Source organism: Antedon bifida, chromosome 11 (genome assembly GCF_963402885.1).
Source record: "Antedon bifida chromosome 11, ecAntBifi1.1, whole genome shotgun sequence".
NCBI lineage: Eukaryota > Metazoa > Echinodermata > Crinoidea > Comatulida > Antedonidae > Antedon > Antedon bifida.
In genome coordinates, this window is record NC_136236.1 from 10,029,584 (window position 1) to 10,054,647 (window position 25,064).

General features: G+C 33.6%; 3 protein-coding genes across 3 annotated transcripts in view; 2 read left to right on the plus strand and 1 right to left on the minus strand.

Moving 5' to 3' along the window:
- LOC144855622 (major facilitator superfamily domain-containing protein 4A-like) overlaps positions 1 to 6,649 on the plus strand; it is a 58,549-nt gene extending 51,900 nt beyond the window's left edge. Inside the window, exons 8-10 of the mRNA XM_078713526.1 lie at positions 2,752 to 2,822; positions 5,057 to 5,171; positions 5,475 to 6,649. Coding sequence (XP_078569652.1) covers positions 2,752 to 2,822; positions 5,057 to 5,171; positions 5,475 to 5,674 — 386 coding nt within the window. The 3' untranslated portion in view covers positions 5,675 to 6,649. The remainder of the gene's footprint in view (positions 1 to 2,751; positions 2,823 to 5,056; positions 5,172 to 5,474) is intronic.
- Positions 1 to 25,064, plus strand: part of LOC144855617 (cytosolic 10-formyltetrahydrofolate dehydrogenase-like) — a 122,965-nt gene that overhangs the window by 82,208 nt on the left and 15,693 nt on the right. The gene's annotated exons all lie outside the window — the stretch shown is intronic.
- Positions 13,625 to 17,606, minus strand: LOC144855449 (uncharacterized). Its single transcript, XM_078713312.1, has 5 exons — positions 17,489 to 17,606; positions 16,151 to 16,252; positions 15,943 to 16,041; positions 14,511 to 15,603; positions 13,625 to 14,477 (listed from the first exon to the last, which is right to left on the minus strand). The coding sequence occupies exons 2-4, from the start codon at positions 16,212 to 16,214 to the stop codon at positions 14,579 to 14,581; spliced, it is 1,188 nt and encodes a 395-aa protein (XP_078569438.1). The 5' UTR covers positions 16,215 to 16,252; positions 17,489 to 17,606; the 3' UTR covers positions 13,625 to 14,477; positions 14,511 to 14,578.

Sequence of the window (25,064 nt, forward strand, 5' to 3'; positions counted from 1 at the left end):
CTATTTAAAAAAAAGCAGATTAAACTATTGAGTTTTAAACAAAATAATTTGTTTTTATATTTTCCCAAATGTACAACCTCCATGTTTTATCTATGTTATGTATCTATATCCTAAATATGGAATATCTATACGTACCTCTACATCGCAGACAATAGTTCTATTTTGAACATGACTATTTGAGTGTGCCGAGTGTTAGTATTTTGAACATGACTATTTGAGTGTGCTGAGTGTTAGTATTTTGAACATGACTATTTGAGTGTGCCGAGTGTTAGTATTTTGAACATGACTATTTGAGTGTGCCGAGTGTTAGTATTTTGAACATGACTATTTGAGTGTGCCGAGTGTTAGTATTTTGAACATGACTATTTGAGTGTGCCGAGTGTTTTTTTTATCAATAAAATTTCCTTGGGCGATACATTGCATGTTGAATTTATAGTTACCAAACCAGATTAAAAATATTTCTACATGTCAGGTTTTCTGTTTAAATACATAGCTGATATAACTTTCACGTTTTATGTTATGTTTGTATTGTCTTTACTGAAAGGAATAAAATAAAATAAAATATTGTTAGACCTATGAAGACTGTCAAATTGTAGTAAAAAGTATGAAAGTTTCCATTTTTAATCATTTGGACAGTGTGGTTCAGCTTTCAACTGTGTTTTGTTTCAGTGAGCAAGCTTAGCATTTCAATCCACCACTGATTAGCTAGCTAATCAGTAAACCTGCATTATTAATTTCCTTTATAAAAACCAATTGATAGTCATGTATGGTTTCTGCACAAAATTATGGAAAATATACAATCAAATATGATTTCTAATGACATGTTGACAGATAAATCAATTTTATATTAGCAACATATATCACTCATAAATGACTTTATAACTTATAATGGGGAAATATAAAAAGATGATTAATTATCTATAAGGTATATTGTTTTGAATATGATTATGGACTTTTTAAAAAGATTTCCATTTTATTTGATGAAATCTATATGTAATTTTTTAAATACTGATTAGGCAACAGGAGCATTCATCTTGCTATTTGACGCCGGAGGCAGATACAGACCAAAGACCTCTTGGACTTTTTTTCTGGTCTTAACCTTCTCTTGCCATTCCAACATCCTGAATCCACCGCTGCATGCTGTATTTCAATGAATTCTTTCAATTTAAATAACTAAAAGTCACAGTATTTAAAATATTCCGCTGGCCCTGATTATTATTATCTTTAGTGTTTATGCTAATCAAATATATACCGTATTTATTTGAATAAACGCCCCGGGGCATTCACTGTTCAGGCGGTTTTTAGGGGGTGGGGTGGCGTTTATTCGAGGAAGGGGTTTTTTTGGGTGTAATATGGTATAATCAAAAAAATAATCCATAGATATGAAAAAATACAGTATACTATATAATACGATATTATTAATATCGAGAAGTGATAAAATACAGTAAAAATTGTATCAGAATGGTTGGTAAATTTTAGATCATGTCAATCAATGAAAAATAAAAATGTGTTGTGGTGCGTTTATTTGAGGGGGGAGGGTGCGTTTATTCAAAATGATGTTCTATGGGGGATGGGAGGGGTATGAAATTTAAATATATGTTAAAACATCTGTCTACATTTTGACTTTCAATCCTATGTAAAGGTAAAATAAATTGTCCATGTCATACAGCTTTTTAACAATTAGTTGGGTAATTTGTGTAAGGGAGTTGACTAATTTAATCTTTGTTTAATAATTAAGCCTTAATAATTAACTGATACCATTTTTAAATTGATAAATATTTTGCTAAAATATCACAAAGCAGTTTAGTATTTGTTCTGTCCCTTGATATCATGAATGGTTTTTTGCTGTCAATTTTTTATTAATCACTTACTATTTATAATCGTTAAATGTATAAAATAAAGTTTTTCCTCAAAAAGTAAAATAAATTGCTTGAATGTCGAATATCAATTACAGAAATCTCATAAATCTTTGATTTTACTTTTTAAAACAGATTGACAAGCCTTATTGGCTCTTGTCTAATTTTAATGTACCATGTTAATAGTCACAAAAAGTTCTCTCTATGGCCGTGTTTCCGTAGCCAACAATTAATTGATAATTATCCCATAATCAGATAATTATTGGATAAATGCGATAATTTTTAACCTTTGAAGATGCATACATACAGCAATACAACCAAAGATGTTATGGTATACCTTTGTCATCAGTAGAAGAAGTTCAACAGTTTTTAAAAAATGAATAGCTTCTGTTACATATTTTATCATCCCAAGATAGACATTCAAATAAAATGTATTGTTTATTTATTGGGTTATGTCATGAAAAGAATAAATATGATCAATAATGGTCAAAAGTTGTGCATGTTCTATTATAGAGGGCACTCTATCACAAATCAGCAGGAAATTTGTCTTCACTGACCATTTAAATTGAGACTTATAGGTTAATCTTCCACACTGTTCATGATGGTTGTTAGGTTTTATTAATTATTTATAGAAGAGTATGTCATGATAGTATTGTTATGCATATTGAAAAGACAAGAGAATTAACTTTAACTAACTCTTTTTAGCCATCTTAACATCTGCAGAACAAAATGTTCATATATGTTTTAGATGTTTTTACACTATTTGCTGAACCTTTTCTGTGGAAGTCAGACAGTACTATAATATTATAAACCTAATTTTATTGATTGTGAAACAAACCACAGCATTAACATTGTTGAATCATTTATTAATACACACACTTCAATTGTTTTTCAGGATTTGTTACGAGCTGTGTTGTAATAGGAGCAGCATCAGGTGAAATGGCTTTCCCAGTTGTGGTTGGGCGAGTAAGTATTCATAAATAAATTATGTTGATTGTATGCATTAAGAAATGTTTTGATTGTACTTAACCTTCAATTAGGTTATGGATATGTTCAGATTCATGAAGTTATGCTTTCGTAATGCAAAGTGTTCAGATTTGCTTAACTAACGCTTTCGTTTGAAACTGAAGTCTCACCGATTTGGGCACAATACATACATCTGGTATGCAGCAGTGAATTTGATTGGTTAGATATCAAAATCGTTTGTTGCATGACTTTCGTATCGTAAGCGGACTAGAGTATGAGTTGACGTATGACGTCATACTGCAAAAGTTGACCAAAATCATGCTGGCGATTGACTAATCTCACCTTGATTTTCTTTTTCTGTAGTAAAATGCATTTCAGTTAATTTAAAATTAACAGTCTTATTGAATCGTAGCCAGCATTCATTTTTCACTTTTCCAATATTAGCCTGCCGTAAATCCAGTGAATAACTCATTTCTCCCTTTTTGCAATCTGATTTTATACAAGTAATGAATGTTTATGAGTGTAATGGTACAAATAATGGCATGAGGTGAATGACGAAAGGTTATATTTTAACACGAAGCCGAGTTGATATATAACCTTTCGTCATTCACCAAATGCCACTATTTGTACCATTACATGAATATAAAATATTCATTATTTGTTTTATATAACATCTAAATAAATTCCTGTCATTTGGATACACGTCAACCGTATCCGGATATTCACCCCCTGGACATTTATCCCCCGGACAACCACCACCCGGACAACCACCACCTTAGGACAACTACCCCTTTAGGACAACTACCCCTTTAGGACAACTACCGGGTAGTTGACCGGGGGATAGTTGACCGGGGGGTAGTTACCCGGGGGTAGTTACCCGGGGGGTAGTTACCCGGGGGGTAGTTGTCCTAAGGGGGTTGTTGTCCGGGGGGTAGTTGTCCGGGGGGTAGTTGTCCGGGGGGTTGTTATCCTAAGGGGGTAGTTGTCCGGGGGGGTAGTTGTCCTAAGGGGGTAGTTGTCCGGGTGGTAAACATCCGGGGGGTAACTGTCTAGGGGGTAGGTGTCCTAGAACCACGTCAACCCGTACCCATGCCAACTCGTACCCACCAACTCGTACCAAAATTTTGGCTTACTCGTACCCAAAATTTTGGCTTACTCGTACCCAAAATTTTGGCTTACTCGTACCCAAAATTTTGGCTTACTCGTACCCAAAATTTTGGCTTACTCGTACCCAAAATTTTGGCTCACTCGTACCCATCATGGGCGGGTCCGTACCCATCATGAGCTGGCCCGTACCCATCATGGGCTGGCTCGTACCCATCATGGGCTGACTCGTACCCATCATGGCTGGCTCGTGCCCATCATGGGCTGGCTCGTACCCATCATGGGCTGGCCCGTACCCATCATGCTTGTAGTAAAATTAGCCTAAATCACACAGCATTAAGACACACACAAATATATATATATATATATTTTCCCGGAAAAAAAGAAATCTTATGTAGGAGAATTTTACAGTAAGCGGAGGTATGCACTCTCAAAGTGTCCCACACCATATAGTCCAAGAGGATAGGAAAGTTTATCAGCTAGGCTAGACTAGATCAGGTTTACAGGTTCACTTTTGTTCTGCCTAGGCCTATAAACAGTTATTTGATGAAATGAAATTCAGATAGCATCAGGTTTGGCGACAATGATATTTTGTCGGCTTTAACAAATTATAAATAAGGAAAGTACAAGTAAGGTTAAATTCTCATGGATCTTTATGACTCTTTTATTCATGTAACTTACTTGGTACAACATGTACAATAATTATAATAAATAACAGTGAAATGGGATGGATGGCCCAACACAAACACTCGTATCAAGAATCCAACTCATCTGGGGACTTGTTTACTACTTTTTTGTACGCGTAATTAATAAATGCGTGGAGTGAAATTAGCCAATCAGAACTTAGTATTAAATGGCCTGCTACATTATTGAAATACTAGATAGAAATAAATGATTTGGGCCATACCAATTTCTGTTACCAATACTTGTATGTATTTGATAACATCTTGGAATAGAACTTCCTTCACGTATAACAATAATTGACACAAAAGAAGAAAGCAAAATGATGATGATGATGATGATGATGATGATAGCAATTGATGAGTTTATACCTATTGAATCATGAATATTTAAAATTGATTATTGGAATTTTAAAATGGAGATTTTATTATTTGTCTACTTTTTTTCAGTTGTTCTTTGCATTCGGACCTCCAAGCTTCTTCATATTTTGTACTATAGTCAGTTTTGTTGGTATATTTGTATACATTGTGCTGTGTTGTATAGGTCAATACCACATGCGCTCTCGTAAGTATTTCTTAATAACTTTGTTGGTATTTTGCAAAATAGTAAAAAACTTCCCACAAAATTTCATTCACTAAATTTATACAACAAATAAAAATTGTATGATCAGTCAAATTAATTGTGTAACCTTTGACCCTAGGTTTTAAACACTAAATGTATTTTTTTTATTGACCAAGAAATCAGCATAATCGTTTAAAATTCTAACAAAGTGGTCTGGGTTGACTTTAAATGTTTAAGATCCAACAATGAGTTGTTATTTATTATGCTAGATGTTAATGTTTTTTTTTAAAACTTTTATTCCATCAGTTTTCAAAGCCTCACAGGGTGCATACTTTTGGTGTCGGTCATGCTGCATCACCTCAAGTAAAGAAAGTCTAATACATGATAAAGCCAATTACTACACAACATTAGGCGACTCACGAGACGTTGTGAGTCTAGTAACACTTCCAGAACAAACCTACCCAGCACAATCACAGGAAAAGGAAGCCAATAACTTTCAAACTTAAACAAAGAAATATATTTAATAAATGCATGGGCATTGATCGGAAAGTTAATGAGAGACCATCGGATCGCCGAAATGGTGATGATATATATTAATATTATATAATATAATATATATCATTTATTTAGTGAAAAATGTAATGTCATATAGAAACAAATTTATTGTCTAAACAAGCTCATAGAAACAGATAAAAATACAAAATTAATTATCCGTCTCTCACCCACTCCTCCTTGTGTCTGTTTCTGGTTTAATTGGTATTAATGTTGTGGCACCTTAAATTATATTCTGTTTATGGTAGTTTGTGTTTCTTGCCAGGGGCAGATACAAGATTTTGAAATTGGGGGTGGGGCACTAAGTATTTCAGCTGCAGGAATGTGTACTGATAAGTAGAGTCAGGAGCTACCTGCTCTGGGTGGGTACTTCCTTTTATTGATTTATATAAAGTTTGGTAGGCTTATAATGAATAAAGAAATGAGATTAGTTTTAATATATTCTTATGATGAGCAGATTAAATCAAATATAGAAAATATATGATATAAAATTAGTAAATATTGTTTAGATCTGCGATGATTAGGTTTCTCTAGAACAGTTTGACATTGTATGTATGTTTACACATGAAATATTTGTATTCATAATTGTACTTCTTTCAAATTCCAAGTATGTACATTTGTTTTTTTGAGACAGTAGCCTTTCTTTTCTGAGTTGTCGTCGTATCCTGTCACAAGATTCGTATTTTAATTTGGTATGACCAATTAGCATTGTACTTTGTGTTATTATTAACACAAAGTAATATTAAATAAATATTAAAATACTCTCAGATTGCAAAGTACAAATAAATGTTTATGAGAATGGGGAAAATATTTCCATGAATTGAAAGATTGGCTGCTCAATTTAACAAGACAGGGATCAGTCGAATAGAACAGTGAAGCTCTCAAGAAATGAAAATACTCTCCCTATTCAACAGTAATACTCTCCCTATTCAACCGTAATACTCTCCCTATTCAACCGTAATACTCTCCCTATTCAACCGTAATACTCTCCCTATTCAACTGTAATACTCTCCCTATTCAACTGTAATACTCTCCCTATTCAACTGTAATACTCTCCCTATTCAACCGTAATACTCTCCCTATTCAACCGTAATACTCTCCCTATTCAACTGTAATACTCTCCCTATTCAACCGTAATACTCTCCCTATTCAACCGTAATACTCTCCCTATTCAACCGTAATACTCTCCCTATTCAACTGTAATACTCTCCCTATTCAACCGTAATACTCTCCCTATTCAACCGTAATACTCTCCCTATTCAACCGTAATACTCTCCCTATTCAACTGTAATACTCTCCCTATTCAACTGTAATACTCTCCCTATTCAACCGTAATACTCTCCCTATTCAACCGTAATACTCTCCCTATTCAACCGTAATACTCTCCCTATTCAACCGTAATACTCTCCCTATTCAACCGTAATACTCTCCCTATTCAACCGTAATACTCTCCCTATTCAACCGTAATACTCTCCCTATTCAACCGTAATACTCTCCCTATTCAACCGTAATACTCTCCCTATTCAACCGTAATACTCTCCCTATTCAACCGTAATACTCTCCATATTCAACCGTAATACTCTCCCTATTCAACCGTAATACTCTCCCTATTCAACCGTAATACTCTCCCTATTCAACTGTAATACTCTCCCTATTCAACTGTAATACTCTCCCTATTCAACTGTAATACTCTCCCTATTCAACTGTAATACTCTCCCTATTCAACTGTAATACTAAATTTATTTATATTTTTCATTTGTTCTAAATCAAATTTACTGCTTCCATTTTGGCCATGGGGTAGAATGATTAGAGACAGTGCACAGTCAAGTTGTTTTGTTGAATAAGCAAAATGTACAAAAAAACCTGTGCAATAGAACCATTAGATAGAACTATTAGGGTGCAATAGAACCATTAGATAGAACTATTAGGGTGCAATAGAACTGCATAGTATCAAATAGCAAGGATACACTCAGGTGTGTTATAATATGTTATGTTAACATAAATGATTATATCGTAAATGATTTTATTTAAGTGAAATATGTATCATCTTAACAATATTTGATATTTGTAAATTATATATTAATACTGGTACATTTAATATTACAGATTGTACACATTATATATTTTTAGTTGTGTAATGATTGTTGGATTTAATTATATACAATATTTACACTTAAAAAACAAACTATTGTAAAGGACAGTTTTTTTTATTATCAGTTTTCGGTTTTTCATGTGTATTTAATTTTAATAAGTTGTACGTTGCAACAGCATCGGTGTCGAAATGTCGAAATCAATTATTAGTCAGAAAGACAAAACTGAAAACACCATTTATTATCCATATATAGGCGCGGCCTACACTTAAAAATCAGTATGTCATCAGTTATTGATAATTTCTTGAATATCTTTTAGGCTTACTGACCATCATATCCTAATTTAGGTTGACTTCTCAATTATTTTTCTCGATAAGATCATTATCAACATCTTTTATACGATTGTTTAGATACTATTAACTATTTAATTTTATAAGTGTTTACTTGTGTGTAAATGTTACATTTTAAACAGATCTACTATCTAGTGATTAAACATTAATAATTGTTTTAACTTGATTGCTACAAATTTTAATTAATACAAATATGTTGTAATTTGTTATCCTTTTATCTATTTTTTAAATTTCCAAAACAATTTAGACTAACAGGCTAACACGTTTACCTGTTCTCACTACAGACATGTACCAAGTTACTAACTAACTATTTTGACAATAAATGATGGAAATTAGAATATGTATTAGAAATTGCTATAAAGTGAAGTGTATGCTTTGTGTATGTACAGTATATATTATTTAAAAAGTATGTGGTAAAAGAAAATTTAAATAATAAACATGATAATTGTACAAATTAGATGACATTTTCAGACAAATACAAACTGTAGTATTGTAAAAAATATATACCAGTTATTAATTTGAGTTTGTAAGGAATTATCTATAGTAAACAATTTGATGAAATAGTTCATTTGGAAGTATTTAAATTTAACTAATTTCCAATCTTAATACGTAACTAAATAGTTATTTTTCTATGTTGTGCAAGTGAATGTACTGTAATAGGTCATAGTGCAATAAACAAGTAATGTACAGTAACATTTAAGGATATTCTGTTGTTAATGGTAGTAACATGCAAGGCTTATTATTGTTATAAAAATGTTCTGTATTATAAAACACCCCCATTTCAATTCCACATTAAACTGGAGTTAGATCTAGGTGCTGAGAACAGTTTTGGCATCATCATTCAGATAACTTATTTACGTGCATCCAGAAACACACATCGTTGAAACATTTACTTTGTTTTCCAATAGAGGTCAGTTGGTAATTAAAAGTTGGAATTATAACATAAATGTGGGTGTCATCGGTGAATCTGATAAGAAACATGCACTATTTAATTTGTATGGTCTGGCGTTCTGCCAAAATTAAAACATAAATTGAACTGATATGCCTCATGTACAGTATATGTAAATTATATTGTACATAATTAAAATAAATCGATGAAACAGTACATCAGTATTCCTACCCTGTAAAAAGGGACTAAGGGCTAATATAACCATGCCTTGGAACCCCAAATGTCAAATGAAATATATTCGATTTTGGTTCTCCTCAATTGGGCTTGGTAATCTACATAAAACATCCCAAAGTGAAACAAATTGCAAACAGAGATTTTTCTTTTTTAAATGGTCACATATGATGAGGAGATCAAAATTTGAGCATCACACCTCTGTCACTCATCGCGATGATATGCAAATTAGGGGAAAATCACTGATTTATTCAGAATGATGTAATATTTATATTTGCTCTAATAATTGTTGATATCACGGAACTAGGCAGTGTGGCAGTATTCACAGCTGGGTTTGGGTTTGATTGTTTTGATTAATTTCTTATTATATTATTTTTTTAATACTATTTTTTAATTATTATTTTTCTTTTTTATGCTATTTTATTTAACCAAATTTTCTAGTACTGGTTGTAGAAACTTAAATTTGCAAAATATACAGTGGTGCCTATCTCCTCTCTTTTTATTCACAATTAATTACAATGAAATACTATTTCCTCTAAAATAAATAATGAACACACATGGGTATAGGTGTAATTGTGAACTAGTACAATTAGAATGTACCGTTACCTGTGGGAATCATGTAGAGGACTCAGTTACAGTAACTGAAGGCGACTAGAAAGTATACAATATGTATAGTACTGTAGTTCGTCTGTATCTCTAACATTACACATACATTTCAGTCAATATAATGCAATTTACAAATATAATCACCATTAGTGATCTGTTAATATTGTTCGTGGTTCATAAAAACAATAGAAAGTGTAGCCGGTTATCTGAACCAAGATTTACAGAAAAAATCACTCAAGCGTGATTGCGTTGATCACTGAAAATGATTTAAAGTGTGTTCATTTGGTATGAAAACATAGGGTTTGCCACAAAAATTGTAATGAATGGATTATTAGTTTAGGAGATACCGTGAAAATACGGGTTTTATAGCTAATTTTGACTCATTTGCATATGAAGGCGGTGGATGACGGAGGGTTGATTTGTTGTATGTGGTCAGGACAACATATACATTTATTTAAAACCGAAAAACCTTTGCCTACAATTCTGTCCCAGTTCACCATATTTTTTAGCCTAATTCATTCTAATAAAAAATTTGGTTAAATAAAAAATCATAAAAAAGAAAAATAATAATTTTTTTTAAATAGTATAAAAAATACTTACAGAGATATGAAGATGACCTGGTATGTGGTCAAAGGTCAGAAATGGCATTTCTGATCATCTAATGCCCCTTTAGACTGAATGTGAATGCATGCCTTCTGAACATTTGAAGACCAATTAATATGAAACATGCAAATAAGGGGTAAAATTACAGTCGTCCATATCTCGAAAAGCACTGATGCTAGAGAGTTGATTTCACAGACGTATTCAGAATGTACATATTTCTATTTGCCCTAATGAAACATTTTACACCAAAAATGACCAGAAATACAACATTTAACCCTCGACCACATTTCTCAATATTGCATACATTGCATACATAAAATTAAAATGTCTTTAAGAGATTTTGTTCTGTCCTAAAATGACTGGGATACAGGTTTCTAATAGCCAACATAGGACTGTTAAGTAAATCTAAAAAAACACAGATGTACCAATTCACTGAATTATTTAATAAAAAAATAAATGGAAAACGATCATACGTCATTGTTGCGTTGTATATTTGACTATAAATGCATGGTTTTTTTTATAAAAGGGAAATCTCGGTCTGCAAAAACACGTAGCTGTTATAGAGGAAAAATCTGCCAAAAATGTTAAAACTTAAATTAAACAAACGTTTATATGATCATTTCACTGAATTATTTAATAAAAAAATATATGGAAAACGATCATACGTCATTTGCGTCGTCTATTTGACACTCTCACCTCGAAAGTATGCAAATTAGTAGTACAAGTTACATACAATATGCAAAGTGTGAAAGAGTGAAATTACAGGTTCCCACATATCGAAAACCAAGACCAAGGCTAGATAGATGATTTTTCCAAAACTTGTTCAGAATGTACATATTTATATTTACTCTAATAAAACATTTTACGAAAAAATGACCGGAAATACGACATTTTAAAGCCTTATTCAGAATGCACTTTGTTGCTCTAATGAAACATTTTATGGAAAAATGACCCTTGACCTTATTCCTAATATTTGCATATACAGTAATGCAAATAAATAAATATCTATAAAGACCTTGTTTTAGCCTCAATTACTCGGATACAGATTTCTGATAGCCAGCGTAGGACTGTTTAGTAATTCTCAAATCACACCTTGTCACTCCATCGAAAGTTTTCAAAGTAGCCATAGGCCTATCTTTATCATTATTTTTTCGGGATATGGCAACACTGTAATTTACATATTTCATATAACTTATACTACTACTTTTCAGAATGTCTGGGCTTATTTTGAATGTTGCTACCAACCAATGCTTCAAAACCTACTTTACTGTTTACGACTCTACGGCTCACTATGTCGGTCGGTTGGTCGGTCGGTAAGTAAACACTAACTTGTATATGGCCTTGTCTTAATATCAGTTTCATCTAGCTAAGTCAATTTTTCAGAGTATATTCCTTATGGCCAGGACTCGATGTGGTTATGTTTTTCACAGTGCGCAATAAAAGATTACGCGGTCGACGCACGATTTAACGAAATCACGTTTGTTATCATATCTTCAAAAAGCATGAATCACAATTAAATAAAATTTGGTAGGCTACTCATAAATTTCAGGTCATATTTCATCATATGGCAATACAATTACGTGCGTAGCGCATATAACGCATGCGTACGCGCGCTTAAAATTTTCAAAATTTTCAAATTTATTTTCGATGAAATTAGAGTACGTTTCAGGCAATTTTAAGCGTTTAAGGATTTTTTCACGCGCACTCTTTTTGCCCGAAAAAATAATAATAATGTCATCATATTTGATTCACTTTCCAACTCAAAATTACGTTATACGAGCACGTCAAAAGTACGTCACGTGTAAATTAAAAATATATAAATGTTTTTAAACATTTTCAACATTTTTAAACATGTTCAGCAATTTCGGTCGGTTGGTCGGTCGGTCGGTCGGTAAACACTAACTTGAGCACGCCACTGCAGCCATGTATATGGCCTTGTTAAATAAAAAATTGTACCCATTCTTGACTATGGACCACCTGCTTGGATGCCTCAAACCAAGTCCCAGACAATCCGCATGGAGCGCATCCAAAGACATTATACAAGAAATTCGTAATTACAAAAGAGGAGAGATAGGCCTACCGTACATTACCATGCTAACATCTTCCTCATGTCTCTTGAAAACCGTCGCAACAAAATCCTATTTCACTTCATTTTCAGATGTCTTTGTGGCTTTACTGAATCCAGAATATCAATCCTAGACATACTGAACACCTCACTTTTAGTCGTCTCTCGTACTTCGTCGTCATTCTCATATAAACCGCAATTACCGCACTCATTACGTCAAGTAGCTGTTACTGAATCTCTTCTTCGTCTTTTATCATCTATTGACTCGTTCATTCTTGATAATTATCTTGAATTCTTTTTTGTTTTGCGTATTTACTTTAATTTATTTGTATACAATAATTGTTTGGGTTTTTTTTGTTGTATATTCACGTCTAAATATTATTATAAATTAATTTTAGTTTAGATCATGGGACTGCTGTCGAATCATATTTACTTCCTGACAAATTAAATTCATCTCTGTATATTTCATATTATGGTTTGTTGGTCAAATAAATAACTGAAATGAAATAACAACTATGTCTAACAATATACCGTAATGATAACAATATGATACAATTGTTTACGTTCAATTAATGCGAACGTTGATAAAGGTACTTCCGGTAAACGCTAATATTATAATCAATCAACGCAAATATTAATTCTATTCATTAAAGTTGTTTTCAGTACAAAAATATCTTCGCCCTGCGACTTGTATAAATGTATAATGCTTATTTATTTTAAATTAATTAATACTTCGTCCAGCGATTTTATTTTTTCCTAAATATAGCAACTACTAATGTATTTCATTATTTTATTTATTTATTTCGTATGTATGTCACAGTCCAAGTTAAACGAAAAGGGTAATTTGCATAGAAGTATTACCGTATATAAGATTTGCTGAGGAATGTAGTAACACATATTCCTTGTTTTTATTTTTGAAAGCGGAAAGGTTATTATTTCCTTTTCGATACAGTAGGTGGAACTCCTCTCCCAGTCATGACAGTTTGTTCATTTGCTTTCTTATTAGTGAATCCAAATAAATCATGTCGCCTGACGCCCAAATGTCCTCAATATTGAAAGTCAAAACTCAGTTTTGTAAGCATATAGAATTTTATTCACGTTTTTCTTGTTTCCACTGCGTTTTGCATAGAAAATGCTATCTTTACAGTAAACATGACTTTAATACAAAATGCGTGACCAGCACGGGTTACAATTTTAGTAAAATATATTTGATTTCTTATGAAAACATGAGTCTTAATAGAGAGAAATTAATTGACCGTTAAATAATATTCTTAAACAAACTACCAACCTAATTCAGTAAGATTGTTTAGTTAAATTATTATCCAGGTGGTTTTTAAAATGGAATGACATACTAATATTAAAGACCTTTTGTAGCAATGGTCAAATTCATTAAAGTTGTTTTCAGTACAAAAATATCTTCGCCCTGCGACTTGTATAAATGTATAATACTTATTTATTTTAAATTAATTAATACTTCGTCCAGCGATTTTATTTTTTCCTAAATATAGCAACTACTAATGTATTTCATTATTTAATTTATTTATTTCGTTATAGTGAATTTGTCTCTTAAGAAAAATACCCGATCTCATTTATACTGACGCTGTTAGAGTCGTAACATGCATTTAATGTAAACAATTCCAATTAATCAATATATTGTAAACATCTGGTCATCACAAAATATTTACAATTACTACTGTAACTTACAGACATGCAAATTCCATTGTCAACAGTGAAACAAAAAGCAAATAATTTACAACAAAAAATAAATTAATACACATAACTATGTACACTTCTGGTATCAAACCATGTAACAAACTCTTGTTTAATATGAAATTAGAAAGAACACTACTAAGATGCCCTCGTAGAAATTAAACGGACAAGCAACTTGATCAACAAGCAACATGCACATATCCGAATAGCCTGCTTCAGTATTATACTTCATACAACGAAACAAACGGTTACGAAACAAATGGTTAAGCAACAATTTGCGCAAACGACAAGTGGTGTGTTAGTCACCAATGTAATTAAGAAACAATTATTGGTTTTGTTGTGCTCGGAGAGAGCAGTACGGTGGGCGTAAGAGGTTGCATGGGGAGCACATGATGACCATTAATGACAGTGGGAAATTGGAATGTATTCAATGTACTCATGGATGGACTTAAAGTCATGGGACTTAAAGTATTCCAGAAGCTGAGAGGCAAAAGAGGGGTACCGTTCTGGCTAAGAAGTGGGCTAGCAATCATGATTGGTGTTCCAGTAGCTTGAGTTACACCAGGATACGACGTAACTGGGGTACTGAGATACATGCCAGAATACGAGGGCGAATCAACAGACAGCTGGATTGGTGTGGGTTTAATTCTTGATGCATAGGTTGTCATAGTTGTAGCTAGACTACCAGTACAAGTCATGGGTCTACCAGAGCTGTTCACTAACGTAGGTTCATTGCTCATTTTGGCTTCTGATGTGTATCCACTACGGAGTGCTAAGCTGACTGGTGTTGGACTGTATACGACAGAGTTCTGAGCATCATTTACTTTAAATGTTGGCAAAGTGCTTGTTGTCCAGACCATTTGTGTTGTATCCGAGGTGGTTAGTTGAGCTGTGGTCGACGTTTTTTGTTCACTAAATGTAGATTTCATTTCCCTGACCTGAGATGGTCGAACAGAATCGCTTTTTCTGTCATGTAAACGGTCAGCTGTTGATGTCCTTTGTGGCTTTGCGTGCATGTCTAGACTTTCCATTTTCACCTTGAATGGAATTTTGTTTTCTGTTTTCACGATTTCTGGAAATGACACAAACTTATATACGAACTTTTGGCCCATAACTTTCTTAATAATATTTTTGTCGTAGTAATACCGGAGCGCACGGCTTAGTTTGTCGTAATTCATGTTATTCTTATTCTTTTTAAGTCCCCATTGGCGTGCTACTTCTTCTGCATTAAGAAGCTTAAATTCTCCTTCTACACCCGTCCACGTTATAAGTGTCCCGTTGTGTTGATCCATTAACAGTTCTAACAGAAATTGCCATAATGTAACGTTGGTGTCCATAGCTGGAAAGAAATTAAACAAATATTTAAGCTTTGGTATATTTTAGCCTTACAAAATCGTAATTATCAAATTTTGCAAGCTTTCAGTATTTAAATAAAAGTAGTTCCTTGTAAAATATAAAAACAACTATTGTAGTGCTTTGTGAATAAAGAGAAACATTAACAAATGCGTAGTCAATCGAGCCCAACAGCTACTTCCGTTATAATTACAAACAGGAAATATACTATACAATCTGTATACTGTTGGCGAAAAATTGGAACCATGTTCTCATGACTGTTTGTGAACGAGTATTTACAAGTTTAAATAACAACAAGCATTACTGTATCACTAGGCTTGCTTACTTTTTTGTTTCGGCGCGAACGTCATTTTCACATTTTGATATCCACTGACTGTTTTCATGTTTCTTTCATGTACTTCTTTTTTTGGGTTAAGCTTGCTTTCTGTAATTAAATTTATTGTATAGGTTAACTTTTTTCTGGTATTTTACATAATTTGAATTGTTATTTTATATTTGCTAATTCGAAAGAAACCATGTATACACTAACTAACCTGTATTACTTTGCTGTGACACGGCGTGCGCCGGCGTGTAGGATGACGTCACCTCAGTATCCATTTGAAGTTAAGGTAAGTATTATGATGAAAACAAAATATCTGTAAAGAAAAAATATGAACACTAATAATTGTATTTGGCTGATGAAATAGATCGTAAAGTTTATTTAATTATAACTAAGTAAATAGTGAATCAATTATCAACTAAAAGAATGGTTATACCTATGCCAATGTGCATATGAAAACATACTGTAGTATTTACTGTCCCCAGGGAGGGTTATAATGACGCAATGGACGAATATCCTTCAACTTCAGTTTATCTCTCATAGCATATGCTTAAACACATCCGGTACATCACTTAGTTAGTTTTTAAATTAAATTATATATTAAAATCGGCATCTTTTCAATTGTAGCTTTTGTGTATGAAAATAACAGGCTTAAACTCCTTAGAATTGTTATATGTTGTTTTTTTTTCTAAGTATAATGTGTGTTTAGTCTCATTACACAAACTACGTACACTAATTTATCGGCAGTATTATTCGATAATGGAATAGGCCATCCAATGACTAATAAACGTGGGCGCCGCAAGCATCCGCTCGTGATCGGTACGCACGGTACATAGCCAAATAATTATTAGACTCCCAAGTTTAATTCTTAAGTTCAATATGTGTTAAAGCATGGTATGATTTAAGTTCTTTTTATTAAATGATTTTACGTGATTTTACCATGGGCCTATAATCATGATTTTACATAACTATTGTGCCGTTTACAGTTAGTGTTCCGTTGCATACATACATCAACAGGAAATGTAATTTGAAACTATAATCCAACACGGTTACTCGGCGGTCAGTGATCATACATACAAAGAAAGAAGTTCGACACGGACATTGCTCGTGTTTTTGTACTGTACATGTACTAAGTAAGGTCACTAAAATTGTTTAAAATGGTACAGTAGTATTGGGACTAATATTTATTGAACAAACATTTTATAACATAACTTTAACAAAATAATATATAGTGTACACTAAGTGTGTGTAGTAGTAGTTATACTTATAGCTAGTCAATATATATCTATCATCATACACAACAGAACATAATATCATTAGACATTGGAATCATCTCAGATAAATTGATAATAATATAGTTATTCTGATTGAACGCAATGCACTGTTGTAACCGTTTTAAAGCACTCGAATCGACGTTGTCGTTTTGCCAATATCTTACATTATTATTGGTATTAGAAGTTGGTACCAACCACAGTATTCATTAAGTCGCTAATTGGTTCCGTCGTGATTCCGGTGGAAATTATAGAAATAAGAAAAAGAAGAATATGCTTACCGGAAGAGTGTTACTTCTGGAGACCAGCTCCTGTATGTGTTAAACACTGTATTTCCAGTGGTTGACTGTGCTATGTCGCTAGCTTGAGTAAAGAGTGTGTCATCATCGCAGCCGGAAGTAAAAACGAAAACACCTAATAATAGCGATCTGCTGACGTAGGTAGTTGTGTGACGTCAGCTTATAGATTATTTTTCACGTGAATAGGTGAATTGTAAAACGTGATGACGCGCATCATGTGGGTAATTTTCTCTGCGGTTCCTTACTTGGAATTTGATGTCATTCATTGGCGCGAGCTGAATGGAAACGTTCAGTTCTTTCAATCCATTGTGATTTTTAATAGACATAATATTTTTTTTTCCAGAATTTAATTTCCCTGTCGGAATCATAATTAGGCACCAGAAACTAGTATACCTAAATTGTTGGTACATGTTAAAACCACTGGGATTCCATGGGCTCCTGATCCCAACAAATGACAAGGTGCGCTTTTTAGGGGGGTATTCACATATTTTATTTTCTAAATGCGGAGTTGATTAAATTAGATAAATTAGCGAATCCATTACGTAGGCCTATATGTACCGTAAATCTTCTAATATGGTAACCCACACTCTAATAGTAACCCACACTCTAATAGTAACCTCCCTTCTAGTAAAACCCACCTTATAAGTCAATCTATAATAATAACCCACACTCTAATAGTAACCCACACTCTAATAGTAATTACCCACACTCTAATAGTAACCCCCCTTATAGTAACCCATCTTATAAGTCAATCTATAATAATAACAACCCACTACTCTAATAGTAACCCATGGGGTTAATATTAGAGTCACAAAAACTATTGACAAAATTACATTATGAAAACTGGTCGTTTAAGACGCAGCCGTATTTTTAAAATAAGGAGATGTTGATCTCGGGAGTGGGGGAGGATTGAGTGTTTTTGGGTTTATAAAATAAAGTTAAAGTTCAAACAAATTTGTTTATTCGTACTGTAATTATTTTGCTATGATTTGCTGACCGGAATATTTGGGGTGGGTTACTATTTTCAAGTGCCTAATAGTAACCCACTACTCTAATAGTAACCCCCCTAAAAAACAATCAAAGAATAATAACCCAGGGTTAAAATTAGAAGATTTACGGTATATTGGCCCGGTGAGGGTAGGCCTACTACTAAGAACATCTAACATCATAAATGGAATAAGTTTGTGAAGCTGTCGGTATCAATATTTATATACTGTACATAAAGCAACAATACTGTGTTAACTCTGCCGTAGATGAAAGAAACCACACATAGTGAAATAAAAACAAATATTTATGAAAAATATATTGCAGTAGTTAACTGCAGATAAAAAAGGGTTTTTAATGAGATAAATTAACCGAAACTTTGTTTAATATGTAACTTTGATAATATATTGTTTTGATGTCAGAATTATTTATCATCATTAGGCCTATTATCATTTATTTTTGCAAAGTGGTGAATGAGATAAATAAAAAATGGTTAAAATTGTGTTTGTATTTTGTATGTGCACGGCCGCACTGGATTTTCCCATGTGACTCGCCGTACAGTCTGTGACGACGTCATGTGAGAAATTAATATCTTATACAATGTAAAAATATTTCTTACAAAATACGCCGCTCGACTTTTTGAAGTACTGTAACAGTTTTAATTATTGTTCTTTCTTCATTAAGTGATGCTTTTTAAAATTAATATTCTATTTAATACGGTAATTAAAGAAATAATGATTTATTATCAATTACCGTAAACATGCTTTGTGTAATGTAACTGGAATTCTCTATTTAATCTTTTAAAGGTAAAAAATAACATTGCACACTCCCAAACGTACCATTTCCGGCCATGATGCCATATTTTAAAATTCCCTCACCTCAGCACCAATCACCATAGTGGAGCTGAGGTGGCCTCTCCAGCTAGACATCATCATAATGTTGAAAACAGGCCGATTTTCTTTTAAAAAAAATACTATTTTGATAGATTTAATATACGTTTATACAAATGCATTGATTTGCGATGAATGGAACATTCCAATCTGTATTATTGGAGCTTCAAATTCCTCGGTAAATTGAGGGCGCATTATTTCGACGAATGCTTAGATTAGAAATGAAGATTCATCGAACTGGGAGTGTTTTTTGCGGCTATAGCTCACGTTTTCGGTTACCAACCAACCAGCGAATTAGGCCTACTGATGTGTACATGGTTACATAAACAAGAATACAAAATAAACTTTATTAGGCCGCCTACTCATACAACATGAACTAAAAAGTTATGAAATCAAATGATTATCGTAGAGTATATAATAGGCCTAAGTCTCATTTGAGGCTTAGGGAGTGCAGTTGAAAGAGTGCGAGTTTATAACCATATATGGCACCAAGTCAGGATTGAACCCCGAACCTTGGGATTGGAAGGCAAACACCAACCTCCATGATACAGCTCCACTCCAATGGCTGTCAATGGTGAAAAAATAACGGAACGCAACATAACATAAACATGCTTCGTATTTTCTTTTCTCCAACTACAATTTGGTTTTTAATTACTCCTGTAAACAGCTTGATTACATCATTTTACAGACAAACGAAACTTTATAGTATGCGTGTTCATAAATAAGTGAATAAGCATATATGTGTTTTCATTGACGAGATTGTAATAGTAACTTCAGTAACTATTACAGTACTTATTTGTTATAGGCCTACGACACAAGACAAGTGTATCTGATGATAGGTACGTACATTTTATTCGAAAAAATTAATCTAGGTCCCATAGGCGTAATAAATCACGGCCCAACAAATCAGTACTCATGACTCATGAATCGATCCAGTTTTCAAGGCCGTAGCCAGGATATGTCAAGGGGAGTTCGGACACTGACACCCCCGCCCCCCCTTCAGGCCCCATGGTGGGTGGGGCCTGAGGCGAAGCGAATTCTAGATGGCCGGAAATGGTACTCTCGCACATTCATGATAAAAGGCACCTCTAATTGGCCGGAAAAGACACTCTCATGCAGCATGCTACCAACAAGAAGGTATATACCTCCCTGCTACCAATGAGCAAACTGATCATACTTTGTTCCTCTTATCACACACGTGGACTACTTAAAGAACGAACATTTGTTGCTGTTTGTTAGATGCGCGTGTGTTCTGTGCGGAACCGCCGATTGTTTGATCATTCACTCGGTATTTTGTTTTGCGTTCAAGTTCAAGCACACTGTGGGTGAAGAGGAAATTAAATATATCAATGTAAATAGGTGGTATTGATACAGTTGAATAGGCCTACGTATCGGCTGGTGGTCTAGAACAAAAATAATCGGATGTTCTAATGCAGGGGCGGTCGCAGGACTATTTTAAGGGGGTTGCCCAAGAGTCCTCAGAGGGCCGTAGATACCGAGTATTTGCGCCACAGGCCCCCCCCCCCCCCACGGTGGGGCCTGTGGCGAGGGAATTTTTGTTAAATGACACCCCTAGATGGCCGGAAATGGTACTTTGGATTGCTTTTGTGCGTAAGAAGATACGAAAGGCAACTACACACTGTGTGTTCGTGGTAAACCCCTTCATGGGTCGTTGATTTCTCCATAATCATTGCATTTTGCCGGGGATTCCCCATCATTCGTAGTACCCTATTTGTCTTCATTTCCCTACGTCCGTAATAATTACGGACGTTCCGAACTTTGAAATAACAGTGTTTAATTGCTTCTTTCTGCAAATTTCGAACGTATTTTCTTTTCCGGAGTGTGGTTGTACAGTTTATAGTGGATAAATGAAAATGAATTTTGGAAATTGTGGTTTTACTGACTTATTTAGCATTTATTTCAAAATAATACAATTTAACGTTTTGCTCAATATAGCAACACTGAACTTCTATAACGTTAATGATTAATATAAATATGATGACATGGGATCTAAATTTTAATTTAGTGGCAAAAAAAAATATTTAGTATGAAATTAAAGGTGTTGCCCGGGCAACTGGGGCAACTGGGGCAACACCCCTGCGTCCGCCCCTATAATGTAAACTACAGTACATTATACCATAGATATTATAGTGCAATATATTAATATTCACTATAATAATCCTCTATGATGATGATACACATAGTTCATAGCCACACATAAATACTGGTGTACGTCGGAAGGCTATACTTTATGCATACGGACTGCCAGTGATCTAAATAATAGGTACGCAGTTGTCTGGTGATGTCCTTTGTACGAATCGTTCGTGCCCCAGCTCGCTGTATGAGTACGATACACGCGTCAATATCATGTTACATCCAGGGACCAACAATTTATTTTTCACGTGAAAATCGGCAATTCATTTGCAACTCTTAGAAATTTACAGACACGTACCGCTCGAAGTACGCTCATACAGGGAAGGGAACTTTTTGTACTGTGGGGCACGTATTTGGAAGATTTTCAGAGATGAGGGTGAGGTATTGGGCATGTCGGGATTGGGGTTCGCGGTCCCTGTAAAGAGGGGGGGGGGGGGGGGCTGGCTATGGGCCCTGGTTTTGTTCACACAAATGTTTCCAGGAATTTTAACACCGCAATAATTATTTAGCAAACTGTCTTATTATAATCCCTAGCTTAATAAGAGTTAGACTACAGTTTAATTTGTTACTAAATAAGAGCTAGCGTTTCCGATCGCCGAATGTCTTACTGTATTTATTTAGTGTGATTCTAAATACAATCAACTTTATTACTGCGGTTACATCACCACCACCCCGTGCAGCCCAATCCCCGTAGTTAAATTTCCATTTCTCCTCAATTTCCTGAGTCTACGTCAATTAATTGTTCTTTATGGTATCCAGTATTCGTTATTTTGTCTTTATTTCTGAATACCCCAAGGGGACACTTCCGTATTCGAGAACCATCTGTGGGGACCCCTAGATGGTACGCGAGTCATTTAGTTTGCAAAAGTAATCTTGAAAAAAAAAGCTCATCTTGAAACGAAGCCCACTCAAGAGTAATAAAAACGAGGTTTTACAGTATGCAAATACCTTACAATATGAGGTGTCTTGTTAATCGATTGTTTAATCAATAAAAATAAGCCATTAAAAGATCACAAAATGTACCAGAACCAAAAAAAACAGATCATTTATTATTTCTTTAAATAATTTTGCAATAGGATTAACATGAAATATGTAACAATGTGAATGAGTTGATCTAATTGTAGCGCGTCTATATACAGCAGCAAAACATTACCCAAGTTTGAGTGTCGGTTTGCAATATATTTTTTTACTTCCTCGGGCATTTCCATATTTCTGTTTTAAATTGTAAATAATACAAAAATACATTCAATTAATAACAAAATAATCAAATCGCACTGATCGAAGCACTTTTACAGTAATAAGTGGAGGTCCAAGAGCTTGTTTAGAGAGCGCCCATTGCCTCTCTACAAACTTAGTACACCAAGTTAGCCTAAACCCTCAGGAAAAATAATTCAGAGGTGTACCATTGCAAATTTACTGCTTTCATCCTCAAATCCAATAAATACTGTATGTATTTTATTAAAAGATAGCTATTAAGATGATCTTTATAATAGAATATGAATTGTGTGCAATACTTTTCACTAAATAGCTTTTATTGAACCAAAAATATTACATTTTAGCATCTTTTTTGGGCTGTGCCATTTAATGACCTCAAGAAAAATATAAAAATATTTTTTTTTCACATTTTCTCAAAAACTATTCTAGTATATGAAATAATATGTAGATTACAAGTTTCTGTGTAAAGCTGGAAAAAGTTATAACCAGTTAAGTTTAGAAAACGTTTTTTGATGAAGGTTAAGGGTGCTGTTCACACATTTTTTAAAGTGATTTTTCACTTTTTTTAACCTGTAACTCATTAAGATTTTTGTAATGGTTTTATTAGATAATTACATTTTTTTTGTATTAAATAAGTATGGAATATGGAATATACCAAATTTGAATTGCATAAAATCATCAAATTTCACTATTAATAGTCCAAGCAATCATTTGAAGTTGAATAAGCTAAAAGCAAAGCAAGACATTATGATGATGAGATACAATTCCACAAATCACACCATTGTCATACCCTAGAACATATGCAAATTACCTAAAATATGCAAATAAGGTTAACACTATATTTCAATTATTGGTTATAGGGGGTTGTTTAAAAAAAAAATCAGAAGATCTCTTATGTGCTATATATTCTGTCTAATAGAACTTTTTGTCCAGAAATGACCAGAAATGCCTCTTATGCCATTTATATTATGCAAAGAAATCAGAAATGGCCATCATCTTGGATTTGAAGATGACTGCAGCACTTGGACCTCCGCTTATAAATGTCTAATAACATCCACTGGTTATGTGGTGTTATTGACCGGCATTCATTACAGAAGCAGGTTGTTGTTTATTCGACATAGACATCATGAAACTACTGACATGATGTTCAATTACAGTACAGGTGTATGTCTTTCTATCAATATAGTTTTGACAATATTTGATTCACAACTTATTTTCATATTTTTTTATAGTTCATCTTGAGACTTTGACCTACAGAGATAATAGTATTAATACCAGGTAGCCTACTAAAGTTAATTCTCGCATCATACTGTGTACAGTAATACAAAATAATATATAGTTTATAATATACAGTTATTTTTTTCAAGGTATATTTAGACAATCCACGTTAATTGTACAGTGTATAAAAATTATAAAAAAATACTTTTATTTTAAAAACAACTATGTTCCTAACTTTACACTTATCCCATTTGTTTTCTTTCCCTTGTTAGAACTATCTTTTGCTATCCCATTTTTGTGTATGATTTCATCATTTCCTCCAGTTTCGAGCCTGCCTGGTTGTTGTTCATTTGGTGGTTCAACATTTCCATCATACCCCGCATTATTAAATGATGCAACTAGCGTCACATTCCTGTCATTGTCTCCATAATCATGAAATCCAGTTGATGTTTCTGGCATATCACCCATGTTTGCAAACTGTGTTGTGTCGTCGGTAATCTTAAAATCATACTTAGTGAATTCTCTTGGCATTTTATATCTCCAAATGATGACGAATATTGAAGCTAAAACAAGCAAAGTCCCAAGAAAGGTGGCAATTGCAGCGCCAATTAATTCATTTGTATGTTTTTGTTCAATAGAATCCAACTCTTGGTCATTTCCATCAAGGCCTGTAGTATGTATCTGTTTACATTGATCATTTGTAGTGATACTTGGGCAGCCTCCAGTTAAATATACAGAAACACATATCAAGTAATCTGTCCCCGAGACCAGGTTATCAATTGTCACTTCCTCTGTCTCAATATTGCTTAAAAATGCTGTTTCAATTGAATCTAAATCACCAAAAACATTCCTCGTAACTGAATAACCAATTGCATTTTCTCCAAATGATCGAGTCCACCTTAGTGTAACAGTAGTGTCTGTCACTATATCTGTTTCAACATTAATTATCGCAAGTGGACATTGCTGTATTGGAGGTTCAGTGATCGTTCCAGAAACTGCCAATGAAAACTCTCTTGTGTGTGTACCTTTCATATTTACTGCAGTACACTTATAAATTCCCTCATCCGTATAAACTACAGAATTGATAATGAGTCGAT